This window comes from Triplophysa rosa, linkage group LG10 (assembly GCF_024868665.1).
Source record: "Triplophysa rosa linkage group LG10, Trosa_1v2, whole genome shotgun sequence".
Lineage (NCBI taxonomy): Eukaryota > Metazoa > Chordata > Actinopteri > Cypriniformes > Nemacheilidae > Triplophysa > Triplophysa rosa.
The window spans coordinates 20,796,304-20,817,832 of NC_079899.1; the positions used below are offsets into that span (position 1 = coordinate 20,796,304).

General features: G+C 38.5%; 2 protein-coding genes and 1 non-coding gene across 3 annotated transcripts in view; 2 read left to right on the forward strand and 1 right to left on the reverse strand.

Moving 5' to 3' along the window:
* Positions 1-5,245, reverse strand: part of ccdc85ca (coiled-coil domain containing 85C, a) — a 32,221-nt gene extending 26,976 nt beyond the window's left edge. Inside the window, exon 1 of the mRNA XM_057344671.1 lies at positions 4,200-5,245. Coding sequence (XP_057200654.1) covers positions 4,200-4,905 — 706 coding nt within the window. The 5' untranslated portion in view covers positions 4,906-5,245. The remainder of the gene's footprint in view (positions 1-4,199) is intronic.
* Positions 5,246-7,053: 1,808 nt separating this feature from the next.
* hhipl1 (HHIP-like 1) lies at positions 7,054-13,279 on the forward strand. The gene is made up of 9 exons (XM_057343938.1): positions 7,054-7,618; positions 8,700-9,346; positions 9,651-9,794; positions 9,915-10,243; positions 10,337-10,463; positions 10,555-10,700; positions 10,863-10,944; positions 11,311-11,393; positions 11,578-13,279. The coding sequence occupies exons 1-9, from the start codon at positions 7,319-7,321 to the stop codon at positions 12,120-12,122; spliced, it is 2,403 nt and encodes an 800-aa protein (XP_057199921.1). The 5' UTR covers positions 7,054-7,318; the 3' UTR covers positions 12,123-13,279.
* Positions 13,060-13,132, forward strand: trnat-ugu (transfer RNA threonine (anticodon UGU)). Its single transcript has one exon. It is a non-coding gene; the product is annotated as a tRNA-Thr (tRNA).
* Positions 13,280-21,529: the final 8,250 nt, after the last annotated feature.

Genomic DNA, 21,529 nt, shown 5'->3' on the forward strand with positions numbered 1-21,529 from the left:
TTAAGCCGTGAAACACAAAGGGTGATATTTGGCACAAAATCTTTTACTGTGTCCTCTGAAGATATACAGTACAGTATCAAATCTCATACACATACATTATTGTTTCTCTAGATGCTAAGAGCAAAAAGTTTGACGTCAACGACATCAAAGGCCATTGTTGCACGTCTCCGTATTTCTATATACAAAAACTATTCAATCAAACACAATGCAGTCTACATTTCTTTATTGAGGCAAAATTCTGTATCCATCAAAGGATCTTCCTCATGTTTTAAAGACATTTTATATGTTTCTTGTTTGAACAAAGTTTTTACTGTAATCTCTGTAATCTCTCAGTTTAATTCAGAGCAGACATATGTTATTTCCAGGAATGTCTTGTTTGTCTTTATCTATTAGCCAACATTGTGCTATACAGACTGGAGTGGCACAGGAAATGATGTGTAATTGCATTCATTAACCTGAGAATCTGAATCTAGGGAGTTTATTAAAAAGATTCTCTGCAAGTAAACTTCATCACTGATGTTGTGTGTGAGAGCCAAGCGTCTCTTTTCCATAGACAGTTCTCAACACAACAACACTACACTGCATCAAATCACAGCAACAACCACAAAACCACAGTACTGAATACAAAACTATATGACTCATCCGCTGAAAGACCACCAAACCAGTCTTACTTAAAATATAACCAATTCATTTATAAATCTCACCACATTTACGTTTTACTATAAATATAAATGACTTATCAAAAACCAGCCAACAGACCTGTCACATTATAGGGATAGTTCACCCCCTCAAAAAAATTCTGTAATCATTTACTAACCTCAAGTTGTTCCAAGCTTGTATAAAATTTGTTGTTCTTCTGAACACAAAAGAAGATATTTGGAAGAATGTTTGTAACCAAACAGTTCTGGGCCACTATTGACTATCATAGTAGGGAAAAAACTACTATGGTAGTCAATAGTGCCCCAGAAGTGTTTGGTTACAAACATTCTTCCAAATATCTTCTTTTGTGTTCAACAGAACAAAGAAATGAATACAGGTTTGGAACGACTTCACCAGGGTGCTATTCAGAGGTTTTAGACAACCAAAGAAAAAAGGAACCCATAACATTTTGTTAAAACACCACTAAAGACCATCTTCATCTCAGTCGTAAATCATTGGTCCCAGGAGACCATTTTGTAATGCCAGAGGATTAAAGTGGGACACCCCAATTACAGGCCCATTTAAAACTTCATCTAACACAACCGCCTCTCAGGGACTCGCATGCGTGAGATTATTATTTTCTTTATGAGGCAACGACAAGCAGCGGGGAACAAGCAATAACATGTTAAACATCAAATTCAGCAGAACCAAAGACCCCCTCCTACAGGTCTGTGCTGTCTGGGAGGCGCTCTCCACTGCTGTTTGTTTTTAAAAAGAACAATGCCTTGCTCCAACAGCTCAAGACGGCGCAGACCACGACACAGACGCCTAAACCTGTGGCTGGCTGTTGCAAAAAATGCCGTCTAATGTGTAATGCTTTGATCTTTGCTACTTGGTTACCATGTGAAAGCATGACGAACAAGAATTGACGCAGGGAATTCAAAGGAGCACCGGCATTATCCTACATTTGCCACACTAAGGAAATTCCCAGGAGAACAATTCCATTATTATTATCTTACAGACTACACCGTCTAACAAGACACAGGGAGGGAATTCATACATATTCTCATCATCGATATAAAACAATGTACTGTATTTTTAACAAACTGAAATGTATTCATTATATTTCAATTCATAAATTAGTTGCTTTAAAAAAGGATCTCTGTCAGAGGGGTGACCTCCACGCTAAAAGGTTCGCTCGTAAACTGGGATGCACTTTATGACAAGGCAGACATCTGTAGCTTTGACAGGCGCAGAGGGGCTCTAAAGACCTGATGGAGGGTTTTGAATAGGGGCAACTGAAGCTCTTTTCACTCCGGCCGTGGGAAGAAGCAGGGTGGAGCGTTATCTGAACTCTGTAACAGAATCTCGACCCCAGCCACTAAACCTTCAGTCCGCTGGTTGCTTGCTGGGGGGCCTTTTCAAAGCAGAAGCACTTTTGCCCCTCATAGGGACAGATATGTGGTCTAGAAGTCAGGAGTTCATTTAGGTGAACAATATGAGGATGCTAAACTAAAGAACAGAAAAGCAATGAGGTGAAATAAACTCAAGAAGCTAGATATTGCAGTGGCAGTGTTTTTGGATTTTGAGACAAGGATGTTTTTAATGAAATGCACTCTGTTCTAAAGAATGAGAAATAAACTTGCACTTTGAAAGCGGCACACAAATAACAATTACCTTTTTGTTTTTGTTCAGATCATGTAACAATTAAAAGAAACTCTTCATGAGTCATCACAGTTTTCCATTCGCAAAACATTACTATGGAAAACTTTGCCAGGGAGAAACAGCTTGCATGATGCCAGGATTTTAATGCCCTGTCTCAAAAGAGCCGATTCCCGCGTCTTTGAACATATGGGACTGTTTTGGTCATTTTATCATCTGCCAATTAAAAACCATAAGTCTGATCGTTAGAAAGTTAAAAGAACACGATGAACCTGCCCTGTGCAAAAAATAAAAAAGCAAACTTACATCTCTCATCATGCTGCACGATTTGATCCTTTATCTCCATAACACAAACTGTATGGAACAAGACGTCATTCTTAGGATTAGAGGGTTTTTTTATATGTAAGTTGACAGAAACTCAAGTATGCAACGCTGGGCTTGTGTAATTATTATTTGGGCAACATTAAAACTCAGAAAATAATAGAAAAGCACATGACAATAAAATATCCCATGAAGCTTAGCTGAACAATCAGTAGCCACCTCTAAATTTTAAGTACGCAAGAAAATGCAAAAAAGACTACTATACTCTTTTGACTGGAGAAAGGTTAGGGGTGGAGTTGTGGTTTGGCAGACAAACTTTGAACAACAATATAAAAGAGGCCTGCCAGGCAATGGACAAACGCCACAAGACTGCTCACAAAGCATCGCTTTCTGATTAATAACAATTAACGTATTTACATCACATTCAGAACATCTGGCGAAAGTGTCCATAACACATCACATTAAAGTACTTTTTCACATTCACCACTTCTAAGAATGTCAGACACATCAATAGTATTAAAGTCATGTGAAGGCTGATGAAGCTGAAACCATCAGTGCATACAGATAATGTCATTCCGTACGTAAAGCTACGTGAATGACAAAATATGAATAATATTTTCTTCTATCGCAAAACTTGTTTTCTTGTCAGATTTATTGATCAGAAAAATGAATTCCGACAGTGCACTCATGAAAGTTAGACCACAATGTTGAACAGAATCTACCAGCAAGTTATATACATAATAATTCAAGTTCATAAAATTAAATAAATCTGAATTCAAAGACTGGCTTAAACTGCAATGGAACATAAATCTAAGAATGAAAATGATAACAACCAAATTAAATGTCATTTAAATGACACATAATGTTGTATCTGAGGCTGGTAACAGTAAGTAAACATGCCATCTCTAAGATCCCAGGTTAAAATAGCACAAAATTATAAGAATATAAAAAACTGCCAACAAATCCCACAACAACTCTTAAAATCCAAAGAAAGGTCACCAACAAAAGAACCAACAACTACTTACTCTAATCCCTGCATTATGTCTAGTCTGCAGTACTTCAGTTCTGTGCAATTTATGAATGACTAGCAATTATAATTTGGTAAATAATATTTTATTTAATTACATATCTGTTTTTTGTGTGCTTTGGTTTCTCAGCCACTTCTATGTGCCAGAATTAAGTGTACTGTTCTCTGAATGAAGTGTTTTACGGTCTATTGACAGAAGTTACAGTGTGTACCAAAGCTGCAAGGCAATAGCATTAAATCCCTATTAGATCTGAGTTGACAGCCTAAGGCAATTGGTGCAATCTTCTGTGGAGTCAGCCTGTTTGGATAAGTTGTTAGCCATGTAATATATTATGAAGTAAACCTGAACTTCATGCATAAACTGTTTTAATGGAAACCAAGTCTCAATAACTGCATCTTACTCAATTGTAGTGCACACGTGATGTTCAAATTGAAACACGTACACTTTTTTTCCAGAATATGTTAATATGAGTATTTCAAACACGCGGCGCTATTATTCTTCCCGTTTCTTTAATTAACAAAAATGCAATTGAGATTTCTAAGGACTTACCATTAAGTCCATTGGGTATGGTTCTAAGCAGATGGTTAGTGGACAGATCATCCATAGACCTTCTTATAGACACCATCTTGCCCTCTGAAGGCTTAAGCATATGACTGAGATGGTGATCTGGACTCCCAGCACTCCCCGTGCTGGATGTACTGCTCCCATCTCCAACATCTCGCATGGTACCAGAACCACCATTCAAATTGGTCAGGCTGGACTGGCTGTCTATAGAGCTCCTGGATCCAGCCCCATTCCTCTCCTCATCTAACATAACGATGATCTCCTTCAACTCCGCATTCTCTCTCAACAGACTCTCCTGTCCAACCTCTAGATCTTTCAGTTTTTGCTGGAATATGCCAACCTCCTTCCACATAACGCTGGCGGTGTACCTGCCAAATCTGTGCCATTCCCTAGAAAGCTTTTTCCCTTTCTGTCGATCATCATCCAAAAAGCAGCACAGTTCTCTCAGCTCCTGGTTGTCCTCCTGTAGTTTCTGGTTGACCTCCTTCAAACTCCGAATCTCGTGGAGATGCACTTGTAATCTCCGGTTGACGTCCTTCATCATGTTGCCATGCTCCAACATCAAGTTCGTCTTCTCGTTATCCGCTTTTCGGAGTCTCCTAAGTAGCTCTTCTTTGCTACATTTAAGGAGTTCTTCGTCGGATATTTTACTTAAATCATCTCTCGGGACGTCTGTAATATTTCTGGCCATATTCCTGTCGTCAAAAGTTAACTAAAAGGGAGCAATACGGTGACGATGTTCTAATCATTCCTCGGAGAAAACGTTAGGAGAAATATCGAACTCATGATGTAAAATTAATCCAGTAACGTTAAATCGAAAGGTAAACGAAATTTCGCAATAAGAATTGTGATTTAAAAAAAGTCAGGGACGCGACCCAGATAAAACGAACGAAAGAAAACGTGTTTGACAGCCCGTAAAATAAATTCCTCTTCTTTCGTTATTTCATGTTTATTTGACCACGAATCGTCCCTGTGCGCGTTGATGGGACTCTCTCTGGACGCGCATCCAAACGCAGCGGCAGATGAATGGACTGGGAATGCGCGCAGAAGTCTGAAGTTGCGCTTCGGCTCGGGGTTCAGTGACGTCAGCGCGCAGTGCACAATGCTGCACTGGCGGCTATGTACAAGTTCTTTCTCTAGGTGGCGCTCGGCGGATCAAAAAACCATTACAGGTAGCGGTTTAACAATGGCACTAAGCACAAACGAGACTGAGTTAACACATGAAACATTTTGAGAGATTTTGAATTAAAAGTAGCCTATATGAAGAGTTATAACATTTAAATAATAAGTATGATCTTATGGTACGTGAATACCGAGAGACAACGTCCAGTAATGCCCGCTCATTCTGATAAGTGGTAACCTTAGCCAATCCACCCGTTACACTTCTAATATATTTCTATGTCATCTCTACAATAAAACAATTCATTGCCCAGGGCCGATAAAATATAAACTTTTCAACAACTACTTCAAAGAATCATGCAATAAAGCTACAAAATTCTTGGTTCTAACGCCTCAGAAGATTCAAGATGAGTGATTGGTTTAAATCTGGTAGTTAGGGGTTTGTGGTGTGACCACATCACCACCTTGTGGTTAAAATGTGGTGTCGCTAACGTTTACAATTGTTGGATGGAATAAGCATTAAAACAAGAATCACATAAAACCTGCTATGACAATGACTCATAAACTAATACATAAACAATAGCTTAGACCTTCACAATTACCCAGACCTTCAGAATAGAATAGAATAGAATAGAATAGAATAGAATAGAATAGAATAGAATAGAATAGAATGTACTTTTGACTTTCCTCACATTATAGTAACCATGTGTATACAAGATTTTACCTGCATTAAACTTTTTCTGTTCGTGAATGTCAAACATCTGACAAGATCTACAGTCACATGTGTCAAAGACAGCAGCTATAGGCCTACAACATGAGAAAATATTTGTACATGCTGTATGAATGTCTGATACACACACACTGTTATCAGATTTGTTTAAATATAATTTCCTGTGATACACTCTTAAAAATGGTGCTTCAAAAGGTTCTTCGATGACATAGAAGAACCTTTCGGTTCCACAAAGAACCAAATTTTGTTTCACAAAAGGTTCTTTGTGGTGAAAGAAGTTTCTTTAGATTACAAAAAGTAAGAAAGAGTTGGTTCTATAAAGAACTTTGACTGAATGGTTGGGTAAAGGGAGAGAGAATAATATTAGCTAATAAAAGGAAATTGATTTTTGCACATACAGCAAAGAAATATTTGGAAGCCCAAACAGGAAGTTTGTTTCAACAGAACATGGCTAAAAATAAACAGAAAGGAGGATATAAGTGTATGTGATGGGTAAACTGTGATTGCAAAACAGTATGAAAACAGATGGAACCAAGCAATATCATTGTTTCATGTTGTGCTGAGATGATATTTTTGGTTATACGTGACCATGTTAAATCATAAAGTAGGTATCGTTTCGAGAAAGGGGATTGAAGTATTACCAGACGTCATGCAGCTTGGTTAAGAACACGTTTACTTATAATCTAGTGCAGCAACATTCATTTTTTATTTGTGGTAAAGGTTCACTGCTTTGTTTGCCTGTAATCTCTGAGACCCAAAATAAGATATTTGATAAAGAACTTTTAAAACATGTTATGCAGGTAAAATACTGTTTATATTAAATTAACAAGAAGTATATAAAAATAAGTATAAATCTTTTACCCAAATGTTATGCATCTTCCTAAAACGTTAAAAAAGAGCTTGGGTAAAAACAGGACAGGGTTAATAGCCTTTGGAAATAATCTTTTTTCTGCAGAGTAACTTTGCTGGAAGACATGAGTTACAGTCGGAGAGTTGTGGTTTGGACGTCTGTCTCACATCTGCTCAGGATGTAAGACACGTTTTGTAACTCAGACATGGTGGAGATGAGGTCAATTGTGATACAAATCCAGCAATCCATTTGCGATAGCTCTTAGACGTGAATCTGTTTGGAAAAGGTTGATGATTAAAATCAGGGCAAAGTGCATAGCTGTGCACAAGCCAGCGAGGACATACGACGAGTTTATTCGCCATTGCACAACTTAGCTTTAATTTAACAGGAGTTGGACACCGGGACATGAGCGCTATGTGCTACTTTTGCGACGTTCTCGGGCGCATATGGCAATCTTCGTTTGTTCTGTTTTATTTGTTGGGGTTTTGGATAGCACCTGCCTTACTGCACCCGCAATGCTTGGATTTTAAGCCCCCTTTTCGGCCTCAACAGGAGCTGCAGTTCTGTCAGATGTATAAATACTTCGGCTGCTGTGACTATGCCAGGGACCAAGAGCTGATGGCAAAATATTACCGCGTAATGGATAACTTCGATTATTACTGGTACTCGAACTGTGCCGCGAACGTGCAGGATCTACTGTGCCAGGTAGGTTTGAAAAACCCTTTTGGACGACGCATTTTAAACGTACTCGAATTATATATCTCAACATTTACTGCAAAAAATAAAATATAAACAGTGTGACAGGGGCGGGTTAAAAGACGTCACTTGCAACCACGAGGAATGTTTACGACATTTAATTGATTTACTAGCTTTTTTAACTTAAAGCAAAACTTACAAAGATATTTAACATCAAACTGAAGTAGAGGAAATATATAACATATCTGTTTATTTCTGCTTTTTAGGGCTGACCTTAACAAACTGAACCTGTAAGCAAACAAATCTGCATACATAATCAACTACAGTAACATCCAATGATCATAACTTCAAAAATCAGCAGCACTCAACAAATGATAATAATAATAAAAAAGAACTCATAATAAAATACACCAAATAATTCAGTTGGCATATGCAAGGGGTCACATGGGGGCTTTTGGGTTTGCTTCATACCCAGTGAGGCATGACCTGCAACCCAGCAGTGTGGTTTCACACAGTGCTCGATGTGCACGAGCTGAGATAACGTAACACTTTACATTAGGGTTCCCTTTATAAAGCATTTGTAAATGTGTTCATTAATGATTAATAAGTCATTTACAAATGCATTATAAAGCAGTTATAACTTCATAAATAAAAAGGGGGATTCTAACGAAATACCGGCCAAATAGTGAGCCATTTTTAACTCACATGTTATAAATGCTTAATAAATGTTTTTATTCATTATTTATTTGACTTGAAAGCAGATTCATTATTATCTTGACGTTGTTTGCAAAATAGGCAATTTTGCAAATTAATAATGAATAAATACTTTTATTAAGCATTTATAACATGTGAGTTAAAAATGGCTCACTATTTGGCCGGTATTTCGTTAGAATCCCCCTTTTTATTTATGCAGTTATAACTGCTTTATAATGCATTTGTAAATGACTTATTAATCATTAATGAACACATTTATAAATGCTTTATGAAGGGAACCTTAATGTAAAGTGTTACTGAGATGACTACACAAATACTGTGTTTGAGGCTGGCAAGTTCCAGTTACCACTTAACGTTTCCCAAATCTCATTTTCAGGAATGCTCTCCATATGCTGCTCACCTGTTTGATGCTGAAGACCCTAGCACACCTTTAAGGACCATCCCAGGACTCTGCCCAGACTACTGCTCTCTGCTCCATTCCAAGTGCAGTTCCTTCCTTCCACTGCTGTCTGACGATCCACGTGTTCAAGAGCTTCAGCATGACCAGCGCGGGCTCTGTCAGTACCTGGAACTGGATGACCCAGATTACTGTTATCCTCATCTCCTAAGCAATGAACTGTTAACCAAAAACCTGGGCCGCACCGCAGCTGACTCGGAGGGCTGTCTGCAGCTGTGTTTAGAGGAGGTAGCCAATGGACTCAAAAACCCTCTTGCCATGGTTCACGCCAACGATGGCACACACAGGTTTTTTGTTGCGGAGCAAGTCGGCGTGGTCTGGGTCTACCTTCCAGATCGATCTAGGCTTGAACAGCCGTTTCTAAACATCACAAAAGCTGTGTTGACATCCCCATGGGAAGGTGATGAAAGAGGTTTTCTGGGACTTACCTTTCACCCCAAATTTAAATACAATGGAAAGCTGTATGTGTACTATTCGGTGGAGGTGGGCTTGGATGAGAGAATCCGCATCAGCGAGTTCCGAATTTCCTCAACGGATGTGAACGTGGTTGACCACAGCTCAGAAAGGTGAGCATAGTTCACCCAAAAATAAACATTCTGTCATCATTTATTCACCCACATGTCATTCAATATCTGTATATGATGGTTTCTTCTGTGGAAATATTTGAGAAATGTCTCGGTGGTTTTGTGGCCATATAATTGAAGTCAATGTGGGTCATTGCTTGGTTACTGACGTTCTTCGAAATCTTTTGTGTTCTGCAGAAGAAAAAGTTTGGAGTGACATTAAGTCTGTTACTGTTTAAACCATTTGGACCGCACTAAATCTTTAATAGGTGCAACACTTCTCCATGTGCATTTTTTGTCATCTCAGAATTATTTTGGAGATTGATGAACCTGCTTCTAATCATAATGGTGGCCAGCTTCTGTTCGCCGATGATGGGTACTTGTACATCTTCACTGGTGATGGTGGAATGGCAGGCGATCCATTTGGGAAATATGGAAATGCACAAAACAAGTAAGTTTCGATGTAATGTCATTATTTTGTCATTTAATAGTACAATAGACATTTGTACAAGTGGAGTTTTTCCAATATTTGGAATTTTATTCTGGATTGCATATGCTAATTTACTGCTAGGTCTGCCCTGTTGGGAAAGGTTCTTCGCGTTGGTGTGGATGACAACGAGAGGGGTCCGCTGTACAGAATTCCACCAGACAATCCGTTTGTGCATGAACCCAACTCTAGACCAGAGGTGTTTGCCTACGGCGTGCGTAACATGTGGAGATGCTCGGTAGACAGAGGGGATCCCATGAACAAAGAAGGAAAAGGACGAATCTTCTGTGGGGATGTGGGCCAAAATAAATACGAAGAAATAGATATTGTGGAGAAGGGCCGGAATTATGGCTGGAGAGCAAAAGAGGGCTTTTCTTGTTATGACAAGAAACTCTGTGCTAATAGCTCTTTGGGTGCGTACTGTACTTTGAGTATGCTGTAAATAATTTGATCGGGCAAATACAGTTGTTTCTGTTCTCAATCCATAAAATGTTTTATATTTTTAGATGACGTCCTTCCGATTTACGCATATCCACACAAAATTGGTAAATCTGTCACAGGAGGGTATGTGTACAGAGGCTGTGAATATCCAAACTTAAACGGCATGTACATATTTGGAGACTTTATGAGTGGGTATGTGAAAACATATGGTGATGCTTATGGTCAGTCAGTAGTAGCAATAAATAATTTAACTTTTTAATGTGGACTGTATGAATTTTCACAGACACCTGATGAGTTTGAAAGAAAACACAAACACAGGCAGGTGGGAGTACAATGAGATTTGCATGGGCATGGGTCTGACCTGTTCGTTTCCAGGCCTCATCAACAATTACTATACGTACATCATTTCATTTGCGGAAGATGAAGCCGGTATGTACCTTTATGTTATTTTCTCATGCACGTCAGAAATGACTACATGCTACATGAATTGCTCACTACCGCCTCACTGTGGACATAACGTTTGTATGGAGTTGAACTGTATATTTGATCAGAAAAATATTTCGTGCCATCTAACTTGTTCTTTGTAACCAGGTGAACTCTATTTCATGTCCACCGAAGTACCAAGTGCGACATCCCCTGCAGGTGTGGTGTACAAGATTGTTGACCCCTCAAGGTATTCATTTTTTATTGCTCATAAGACAGCTTCATGAATGGTGTGCAAAGTTCAGTTTATGGTGTCTTTACTCTCAAAGGACTGAAAATGTGTGTTGGCAGCAGTATGTGCTCCTGTAATCTATCTCTCTCTCTCTGACGTAGATCAGATCAACAGTGGCCAAATACTCCATTAGCTTTAATATGATCATTGCACTGACTCTCTGTTCTCTCTCTAATGTCATGCAAACTTTTGCAAACCTTAAATGTGTGTCCTGTTTTTATTCAAAGAGTAGGTAACCAAAATGTTCTTATTTGCAGTATGTGTATTCAGTATCACATTAAAAATGTCAATTGTTTAAAAAATGCATTGCCTGCTTTGTTACAGACGTGCGCCCCCACGAAAATGTCATTATGACCCATTTCCAGTTCGTGTTAAGAGCAACCTAATACCATTCAAGCCTAAGGAAAGTAAGTTTGTGGCCTCTCTAACGTATTAAGATACCTTGCAAATACAAATGTATGGTTTTGTCTGACATACTGTGTTAGTTCCAAATCAAATGTTTTTGTGGGCTCAAATGACTGCATTTATATATAAATGAGCTAACATCATACATGACTTAATAAATGGTTGACGTGAATGCTCTTTTCGCAGCATTAATGGGAGTCAGTGTTCCGACAAAGCATCCAAGACTCGCAGATCAGGAGAAACCCCCTGAACCTGATTCAAAAGAGCTGCTGGACATCTTAAGGGAGCAGGATGGACAGAACCCCACTCCGTTCACCCCAACCACACCCAAACCTCTCAGGACATCCCGCCAACGGAAGGGTAGACGCAGGAAGGGCAAGCACAAGAATGGAGCCGTGAGGTTGGTTGGGAATGAGGAAGGTCGACAGGATCGGGGAAGAGTGGAGGTGTATGTCAACAGGGAATGGGGGACTGTTTGCGATGATCTCTGGAACACCAAGAACGCTGTGGTGGTCTGTCGACAGTTGGGGTTCCAACACGCACTTAAGGCTGCCAAGCACGCTGAGTTTGGGGAGGGCAAGAACCTGAAGATTATTTTAGATGATGTGCAGTGTGAGGGGACAGAAGAAAGTCTCCTGGATTGTCAACATGCCGGGGTGGGCAAACATAACTGTGCTCACTACGAAGATGCAGGAGTTATATGTGGAGATTCAGCTCCAGGTCTGAAATAATCAGGAAAATAAATCTTGTTATTTGTTGTAGCACATAGGTCTACCTCATCTATTTCTGTAACTTAGATACAGAGGACATGAAGTATAATTATATGTGATATTTCAGTTTTAATAGTGACTAAACATTCATGTTCATCCTGATTTGCTGCTATCAATGAAAATTAAAGTATCAATGAAACAACTAGCTGTTGAACCGCAAGTCACGTGTTTAGCGCAAAGACCTGCCTTGATACCACAGTAAGTGTATTGCTTATGCGGCCTATATAAATGTTTTGAACATTCCGTTTTAGTTTGGTTGTTTGTGTCCTCCCCTTTGAATGAAACTGATTGTACTCAGTAAGTAAGTAAGAACCTTATTGTCACTGTGCATGTACAGTACATGTACAATGAAACTTTGGTGGAGCAAGTTCCAGATGCCATCTTTATACATATACATACATACTATTATACATATAATATGCCATTTACATGGTACACTATACAAAACAATACGATGTATACAATAAACATTGGTAATACACAATATACACAGTAAGCTAGACAACACGGTGCACAGAAAACACAACACAAAGAGAACAGATGTGCATGGATGTAAACATTGTGTGTATGAATGTGCAATAAATGTTATGTGCAAATAATCAGGAAGTGACGAGTACTGAGGTAGGAGACATTACTTTTAGACACCACTAGACATAAACTTATGTGCTGTGTAACCACTATAGCTTGTAACAATATTTTTCGTTAGCATCAAGCATTAATGTTTGTGGAAATGGGTTACTAGATTGTTGATGGTTAAGTTTATGTTTAGTGGTATCTAAATAAGGAAGAACGCTCATCCTCGATGAGCTGTTGCATGTAACTTACAGTAGTATGACGTAATAGCGTGTTGTATCGCGTTAGCATTATTAGCATTTAGCCGATAGCTGGGCTACAGCTTGGCTCCATAGCTCAGTGGTTAGAGCACTGGTCTTGTAAACCAGGGGTCGCGAGTTCGATCCTCGCTGGGGCCTCAAAGTTTTTAATTTTGTGCAGTAAATTTCCCAGTTTACAGGTCGCCATAAGTAATTAGCGTTATACAAATTTTAAAAAATTTGCAGTGCTTAAATGTGCATTAAAAGTAATGTGTGCTCATCACGTGTAAATTTATTCAATAAACAAAGAGCCATTAAATATGCGATTTTTGTATGGTTTTATTACATATCGTATTTTTGTCAAATGCTTTTATGACTAAAGTATTTTTTTAGTTTAAACTTTTTATTTTGCACCTGAGGACAGGTTTGCAATGCGTCGATGTGTCCATTCAGCTATGCAACCATAAAGTCTGTCTGTTATCCCAAAGTGGGTAGGTGACATTGTTCTTATTTCAATAATGATGTCTTTGTGTGCTGAATTCTCTCTCTGCCTCGAACAGGGTCATTGATATTCTGAGCATTCAATCACGTAGGTAGTGCCAAAGTCTGTCTGCCAGCTTCCCTTCAAAAGTTGGCATCCCTCTGTAAAGTCATTTAGCTCTGTGCCTCCAGCGACTCATAATTTACAAAGCAACGGAGGTCTCGCTGTTAACAAGGAAGCAATGGATTGATGAATATCAGTTTAAGCAGCTTGCTCTGAACGTCTCACCCTGTAGCTCTAATGTGATCATCATAATTCTTCTTTTATTTAATATTCATTGCACTACTGCTTCCAGCAACCACTAATAGTTCACAATTTGTTTTCATTTTACAAAGTTTGGCTTAAGTGTGACAGCTATTGTGTGTCAAAGAGTTTTCACACCTCAACAAGAATAAAAATAGTTTGTCAACCTCATTTTACGCAGATAAATACCACATAATTCTGGTATAATTTGTATAAGTATTCATGTCGAAATTCAGTAGCCATAAATACAGCCGTGATTAAGAAAAGCGGTTCTTCATGTTTATATGAAAAATAATGAAATGTGTGGGTAGGGAGACACCTACTGACATTATATGTGCACTGATTTAGGAAAAGAGTTTTTGTATTGGGTGATTTACCATATTTTACCTAGAGGGGGCAGTGTCTCACTGCAGTTATCATGTTTAACAATCTGTAAACTTTGGAAAATACATAAAATACCCGTTGCCATCAATTTATGTAAAAACTAGTAACTCATTACGTTCTTGCCTATGTGATTTATTTTTTTACTCAGAGCTATTCACACACAGCCATGTGCTTTGACAACAGACTTCTATTTTTTCACATAAAGCTAATAAAAGATATTTTAGACAAACTCTGAACAATTTTTTTTAACGATTTAAGAAAACATTGGTTCATCTTTTTTATCATTCTTCCAAAAGAATTTTTTGTCCCCAAAGTCATGCGAATAAAATATTAACAAAGGTCATACAGATGGTGTGTCTCCTCCTTTATCATGTCAAGAAAACAAAAAAATTCAAAAAGCATGACACCGTGTTAAAAATAGGTAAGGTTATTTTCCTTATGAATTAGGCAGGACCAAACCACTTTTATTTTATATAAATGAAATATGAGCCGTTGTCTGTGCAGGTATCTCCTAGAGGATGAACTTCTGAACACAGTGATTATTACACATGATTGAAAACTAGCAAATACTGCAAAGTTTGACTACGGCTTCCCATAGAATGGATGGACCAAGTGATGGTAGAAACAGCCACGTCACCTTAACATGAACCCATTTCATATCTCCTCCTGGTAATTACGGCCCATTAATGAGACACTAGTGAGGGAGGTTCAAGTGAAGCGCTGAAGCAGAATAAACTCATTTCCTGTCATGTTTCCTTCTCCTCTCTGAAGAGACGTCGGTTTCTTACAGTACTCTCATCTGTCACCAAATTCAACTGTGAGCGATGAGCTACACTTATGCACTTAAGGGGATTTTAGTTCAAAAATATTGAAAAAGTCAGTATTCCAAATTCTGGAAAAACATTTTGTTTGCTGGCCACTGTGTGTTCTAACTGAAGACTATATTTTGTTTCTTGCATTTGTTTATTGCTGTTCTCTTTATCTAGATGCAATCTGTGGTTTATCAGACCGTGAAACAAACCTACTGAAGGTCCATTGTTGCCGTGCCGTTTTTCCATTCAGAAATATGCGCATGTCCGCAGGTCTTGTCTATTAATAGGAGTGAGGTGACAGACATGAACGGGTCAGTGAATGGGAGTAGGGGTCTGTGCCTGGCTCCAGACCGCCAGGCGATCCTACATACAGCTGTTTACTCACAGCTTGGGGTCTTCCTGCGGTCCTGCCCCCTCCAGAGGCCCTGAGCGCAATGCAGCTTTGGCCCCATACCCACCCCCACTTTAAAGTTAACAGCCAAAAAAAGGCTGCCCGCAAAACACTAATGTCTGATAAATGGGCATGTCTAACATATCTCTAAGCCTTGGTTTTAAACTTTACAAACCACCCAATACACCGAGAAACCTCAGCAACTGCAGAGTAGTGCCCTGACAACCACCTCGGCAAAATCCATCCCTAGTTTGTATGGCATATAAAGTCCTCCTGTGGTTTACACACATTCTTGTAACCATCATTTCATTCTGCAGTACTGGGTTGCCCTTCGGTGGCCCTAAAATCTCACTAAACACAGGGACAGACAGCATCCATATAGAAAATAAACATTCCCGAGGACCTTTGAGCTCAGCAGATGTGGCGCCGTGCATAGAGAGCCAGAAGCAAACATTTGGTCAACTCTCCCTTCGAACAATGAATGATCAGTCTTTACGGCGTCCAGTAGCAATTGTGCCGTTCCATTGTCTGCGTGGTCAGGTGTGTTATCTTCAGCTATTGTGCACACTTGAATGGAAATAGCCAAGGTACCCTCCCCAAGTAAGTGATAACATCTCCTGAGTATAGGTTTTATGACAAAACGTGCAGAAGACAATGGGCTGACCCCAAGAACTACCCTGATGGGTCACTCTTGGATTTTTCTGCACTCTCTAAAACCTCTCAAAACAAGAGGCTTTTACAAAACTGTGTGTGCTCAGCAGGTATTGTGGTTCTAAGAAGAGAAAGCCCTGTAATTTAATGTTGTTTTGGAAATGTCAGTGATTTTGGTTAGTTGTGAGTGCTGAAATGTGTGGCTGAAAAACATTCTGAAGAAGAAGAAACTCTGGCAAGTGTATGTAACAGGTGAGGCGGATATTTTAAAAGGATGTCTCAGGTGCAGTGCAACATGTGGCTATGCAAATTACCAAAGGTAACAACTTCAACTTGTCCACGTTAAAACAAACAAATCTTTTTATTTTATTTTGTGTAAAACATCATCGCTGTTCTTCTCGTATGTCCAAAGGAACGTATGTCTTTCAGGAAATTGAAAAAAACACTACACTTTTTCAATGATGGCATACTGTGTTGTCCAAGTTAATACTTTTAATTGGTTAGATATTTGCAAAACCCAGTGACAAACATAAAGGGTGACTAATAATAATGATTTATAGAAAAATAAAAATCACAAAATGGAGATAAGAGATTTCAGAAGGACAGCATCGAAATATGAAAAACTATAAATTGGTACTAAACCTAAAAAAAGTGTTCAACTTAAAGGGGTCATATGACACGGCTAAAACGAATATTATTGTTTGTTTTAGATCTAATGCAATGTGTATACACCATTTAAGGTTCAAAAAATGCTGTATTTTCCACATACCGTGCATGTTTGTATCTCCTCTTTGGCCTTCCTCTCTGAAACGTGCGTATTTTTGCTATGATTGGCCAGTTAACCAGTGCGTAGTGATTGGTCGAATACTGCAATCGTGTGACGGAAATGTAACGCCTCTTACCATATCAGGTTCCAAAGCAATTGTACTGACAGGTTATTACTTGCTTATACATTTGGGCGGTCTTAGTCAACTCATACCACGAACTGACGTAGATTTGTGGGGGTGTGGTTACACGAGGCGTTTTCAGACAGGTCTGGGTGAGCATTCGCTTTTAGATAGAATGCATCTTTTGTTCCGACACTTTCATTTTTGCAATTTTACGTGTCTAATACATGCATGGGCAACTTATAACACACCAAAGACACAGACACATATGACCCCTTTAACTTTGCATTCTTGTGCCAAGTCCGATAAACTCCTGCATGACCATTAAACCACATGTACACACAATACCTAAAACCAGAAAGGGATGTAACAATGATCTGGAGCAAATGTATTACACCCACAGGAATTACTTAAAAAGTGGGCAAATAGAAGTGTGTCCACCAAGAACAGTAGTATGAACACTTTAAAATAAATTTAGTGGTCTTAGCAGCTTAAATAACACACATTTCTGTAATGGAGAATAAACCAAAATGTGTTTTAACAAAAATACAAACTTTAGATTTCTGCCTTTAATATGTAAGAATAGTTCTGTACAGAAGTTCCTGCATTAAGGTTAATGTTTTTGTTTGATAAAATAATATGGACACATATATTTCTAAAAAAAAACAATGACCCACATAAATAAATTATTATAACAAACATTGCATTATTCAGAAATAAAATAAAAACATTGATAAACATGACCATTTTGATGTCAGGTTGACTTTAGGCTATTGCGGCATATATTAAAATGACATAATCTGTTTCAGTTTAACATATTTACAATTCTGTCTCAAAACTTGAAAAAGAAAAAAATGGCAGATTATTAAGTCTGACATCAGTTGACTGTCTGTTATTTGTTTCATGTGTGCCTATAAGAAAGAACACATACACATATGAACAGGAATCTCCAGCAGATAAAACCCAAATCAGTCCCACCTGTGAGACCAGCAGGGTCATGGCTAAAACTCAACATCTCGTTCTACACATGCTGTATCAAACACTCACACTCAGAGTAAACCATCCAGCACATTTTCTGCTTAAACTTCTCCGTAAATCATTCAGGGTCTTGTTTCAATCAAACAATTTCCCTTTGGGAACTTGTGGGCTTTACGTATGAATGTAGACTATATCAGCCTGGTTGTGTGAGGATTCTGGACATGCAAACACTCAAACACTGCTCTTTTGTAAACGACATGGTGGGCAGTATAGACCGCTCTTAGACTACACTGACAGTCGTTTATGGCACTCCTACAGGAAGGATTGGGGAATTACGGTATTCCTGTTGGTCTGAAAGAGCAAACATGGTGTAACCACCAAACACTGGCAGAGGACCTGTGCATGTGGGGTCTATACAGTAGCTGCCCTTTTATAAGCTGGCTACCAGTTTATGAAATACGAAGCGTTTAGTACAACAGCTTAAAAGAGGAGAAGGGGTGTTTAACAAGCTGGGAGCCAAATTTTGAAAGTATAAAATTATGAAAGGTCACACATTTAGACTATTAGTTTTTAAAACTAATAGTCTTACAGTTATTTGAGACTATTCCGAACTGTATCAATCATGCAGATCCTCTGTAAGATGTTCAGTGATGTTATCAAAAGCATTTTGCATGGATTTCTTTTTTACCGAGTCCCAAAAGATAACTTTCATAATTTTGTCAAATCAAATGAACACAAGTTAAATTTAGTTGACTACAATCTAAACCTTTTTTTACAGTGCAGTAGGATTCAATCGATGGGTTGTAACCCAAGAAGGTTTTGATACAGTGGTAGACAGCCAGGATGGATGAATGGATGCATATCTTTTGTTGTTGATGCAAATGTATCTGTCGTTTGGCAAAAACTGCTATTTTTTTTTGTTTATGCATTTAGAAAATGATCATGTTTGCAATTCAGCCTGTTTTAAGATTATTTTGCTTATTGATGGGACTATGCAATTTACGGTCAAATTAATAAATGCTCGTTTGATTGTAAGGACATTTCACTTTTTTACATTGAACAATTTTGGTCCTGTGTTCGATGTTTTCCACAAAAAAAAATGTTTAAGACTCACATATCTCAAATTTGGTTGTTATCAGATTGATAAACATTAGCGGTTTACCGCTTGCATCAGATAAGCATCATTAGTGTGAGACAATGATGTCATTAACCCCATCGCTCACAAGATTATTTTTTTACTCACTCTCTTGGATGGTGTATACTCATCTGCAGATGATTCATCATCTAAATGTGGCTTGCATATGTTTGGCCCTCTTTTCTTTCGGCCCATTTGGTTTTCTGTATTAGTATGGTGCTAAATAGCACAAAAAATCAGTAAAAGTAGGGCACAATATACTGTATTAATATGAAGAAATTTTCCGTATACATTTTTTTTTCCGTATACAGTATTTTACATTTTGCACTGCATGAAATTACATTTAAGCATTAACGGAAATGTCTGTAAAATCAAGGAAAATGTACTGGTCATTCAGTACCTTATCTGTTTTTTACGGGATTTTTTTTACAGTGAAGTTATGTCTTCATGCCACCATACAGATGTCCACCAGCAGGCAGTCCTCAAAGCTAACTGGTTATGAATTAGCAATGATGCAACAGACTGTCTTCACATCAAATGTAAAATGTGGCTTCCTGTCTTTTAGGCACATGTCAATCATTTCATCTGCAGTTTCCTGGAAGCTTCCCAGCTTTCTGGGGAATATGTTATATCAGTTCTGGGAAGTGGCTGTAATGCAAACAAACAGCAATGTGCTAATGACTGGAACATTTCACACCCAGCAAACCAGTCCAGTCAAGACTTTGAGCTTAAATTCATAGTGGCTGGTCATTTTTTGCCAGAAAGAATTTTGTTGTGTCAAATTATTTCTACGTTCGCTGAAGAAATGGTGAGAGGTGCTTACCTATGCCAACATTCTGCCATGTGTACTAGTACTAACCGTGTTTATTTTTTTGTGGTAAAAGTGTGGTGACCATGTTTTTGGTCTATTGAGTACTATTGGCAAAACTATAGTTATTTGGTGGAAAGCATGTTTTTACTATAATAACCATGTTGTTTTTTTATTTGATTTAACTGTAGTAAAACCAGTGTTCATATTCATAAGAGGAGGGTGTAATGGGTGGTTGCTAAGGTAAAACCGGTATATGAGAATTTCTTCTGTGCAACACAGAAGCAGATATTTTGAGAAATGTCTCAATGGTTTTGTGTCCATACAATGGAGGTCAATGGGGGCCAATCTTGTTTGGTGACCAACGTTCTTTAAAATATCTTCTTTTGTGTTCTGCATAAGAAAGAAAGTCAAACAGGTTTGACATGAAATGAGGGTGTGTTAATAATAATTAAAGAATTTTCATTTCTGGGTGAACTATCCCTTTAAAGAGATGTTCTGATGAACACAAATGAAGATATTTGTAAAAATGTCAGTAACCAAACAGATCTTTTCCCCCATTTACTGCCATAGTAGGGCAAATAAATACTATGGGAGTAGAGGAACTAAGGAGCTGTCCCTTTAAGGATTAAAAACATTATTCATGCATTATTCGTTGTATGTCAAAGCCAAATACTAAGGGTTGAGGGTTTGTTCAAATCCCATGTTTGAGCAATAATAGATACCGTGATGCTTGTTTTAAACTCCACTTAGCATTTATGGAACTCGGAAAAAAGGAAAACTTCTGATCATGCAATTTTGAAAACACACACTTTCTCTTCACCTGTGACAGTCTGAAGTAAACACACATGAAGTAACTCCTCTAAAATGAAGTGAGAGACGATAGCAGAACACAGAATTCACTGTTTGCTTGAATTCCATGTTATAAGGACGCATTATAAAAGTAGAACAGCGCAGTATAGAGTTTGAGAGCTGCAGGCTTTGATCATGGCTCATCACGGGCCGTTCCACCAGCACCCATATGGAGTCACTTTTCTCAGGTCTGTTTTGGATCTCTCTCTCTTATTTATAGCCTCAAGTGCATGTGGTTGTAAGTCCCTCTCGAATGTTGCTCTCATTCGCCAGTGCTCACAGTGATGGAGCGATGCTTACTTTTGCCCTGCCATTCAGCAGGATTTACTGCATTTTTTAGCCATGAATGTCGCGGAAGTGTCGCCCTAATTGTCCCGCATTCATCACAAATACGGCATACAAGCTACAGATCTGTAAACTTAAGGAACTTTGAGGAATGCCTTCTCTGAGTTTGTTAAAATAATCGAACGATAGATTATAACAAAAATGACCAAACATGGCTTTATTGGGGAATAAAAAAGGCCTAAAAAAGACTTCAAGAGAGGTTGAAACTCACTCTAACGGATCTGTTTCGTGAGCCCCCAAACCATATCCCATTGTGTGCTCAACGGTAATTATACCTCCTAATGCATTAATGGTTTGCAGTACATCGAGAAGACGTATGCTTCATAATAGACCTCCTAATCATCCATAATGTACGGGCGGGAGCAAAGGCCACAGTCCTACACGAAATAACCCAATTTGCTTGTCTGTCTTTGGAGCCGAGTCTTTATGTTTGAGCAATGTCCTGTGACCGTTCACTACTCTATTTATTTTTGTTTCCTCTCGTTGTGAGGGACAAAGAGCAGGCGTCTCCCCGGCCTCCCGGGGGTCT

Excerpts from the sequence above, each read along its gene's own strand:
- hhipl1 (XM_057343938.1), top strand. The coding sequence starts at position 7,319 with ATGAGCGCTATGTGCTACTTTTGCGACGTTCTCGGGCGCATATGGCAA. Across the intron at positions 7,619-8,699 it reads TGCAGGATCTACTGTGCCAG|GAATGCTCTCCATATGCTGC; the intron begins GTAGGTTTGAAA and ends TCTCATTTTCAG. Across the intron at positions 10,464-10,554 it reads TTTGGAGACTTTATGAGTGG|ACACCTGATGAGTTTGAAAG; the intron begins GTATGTGAAAAC and ends GAATTTTCACAG.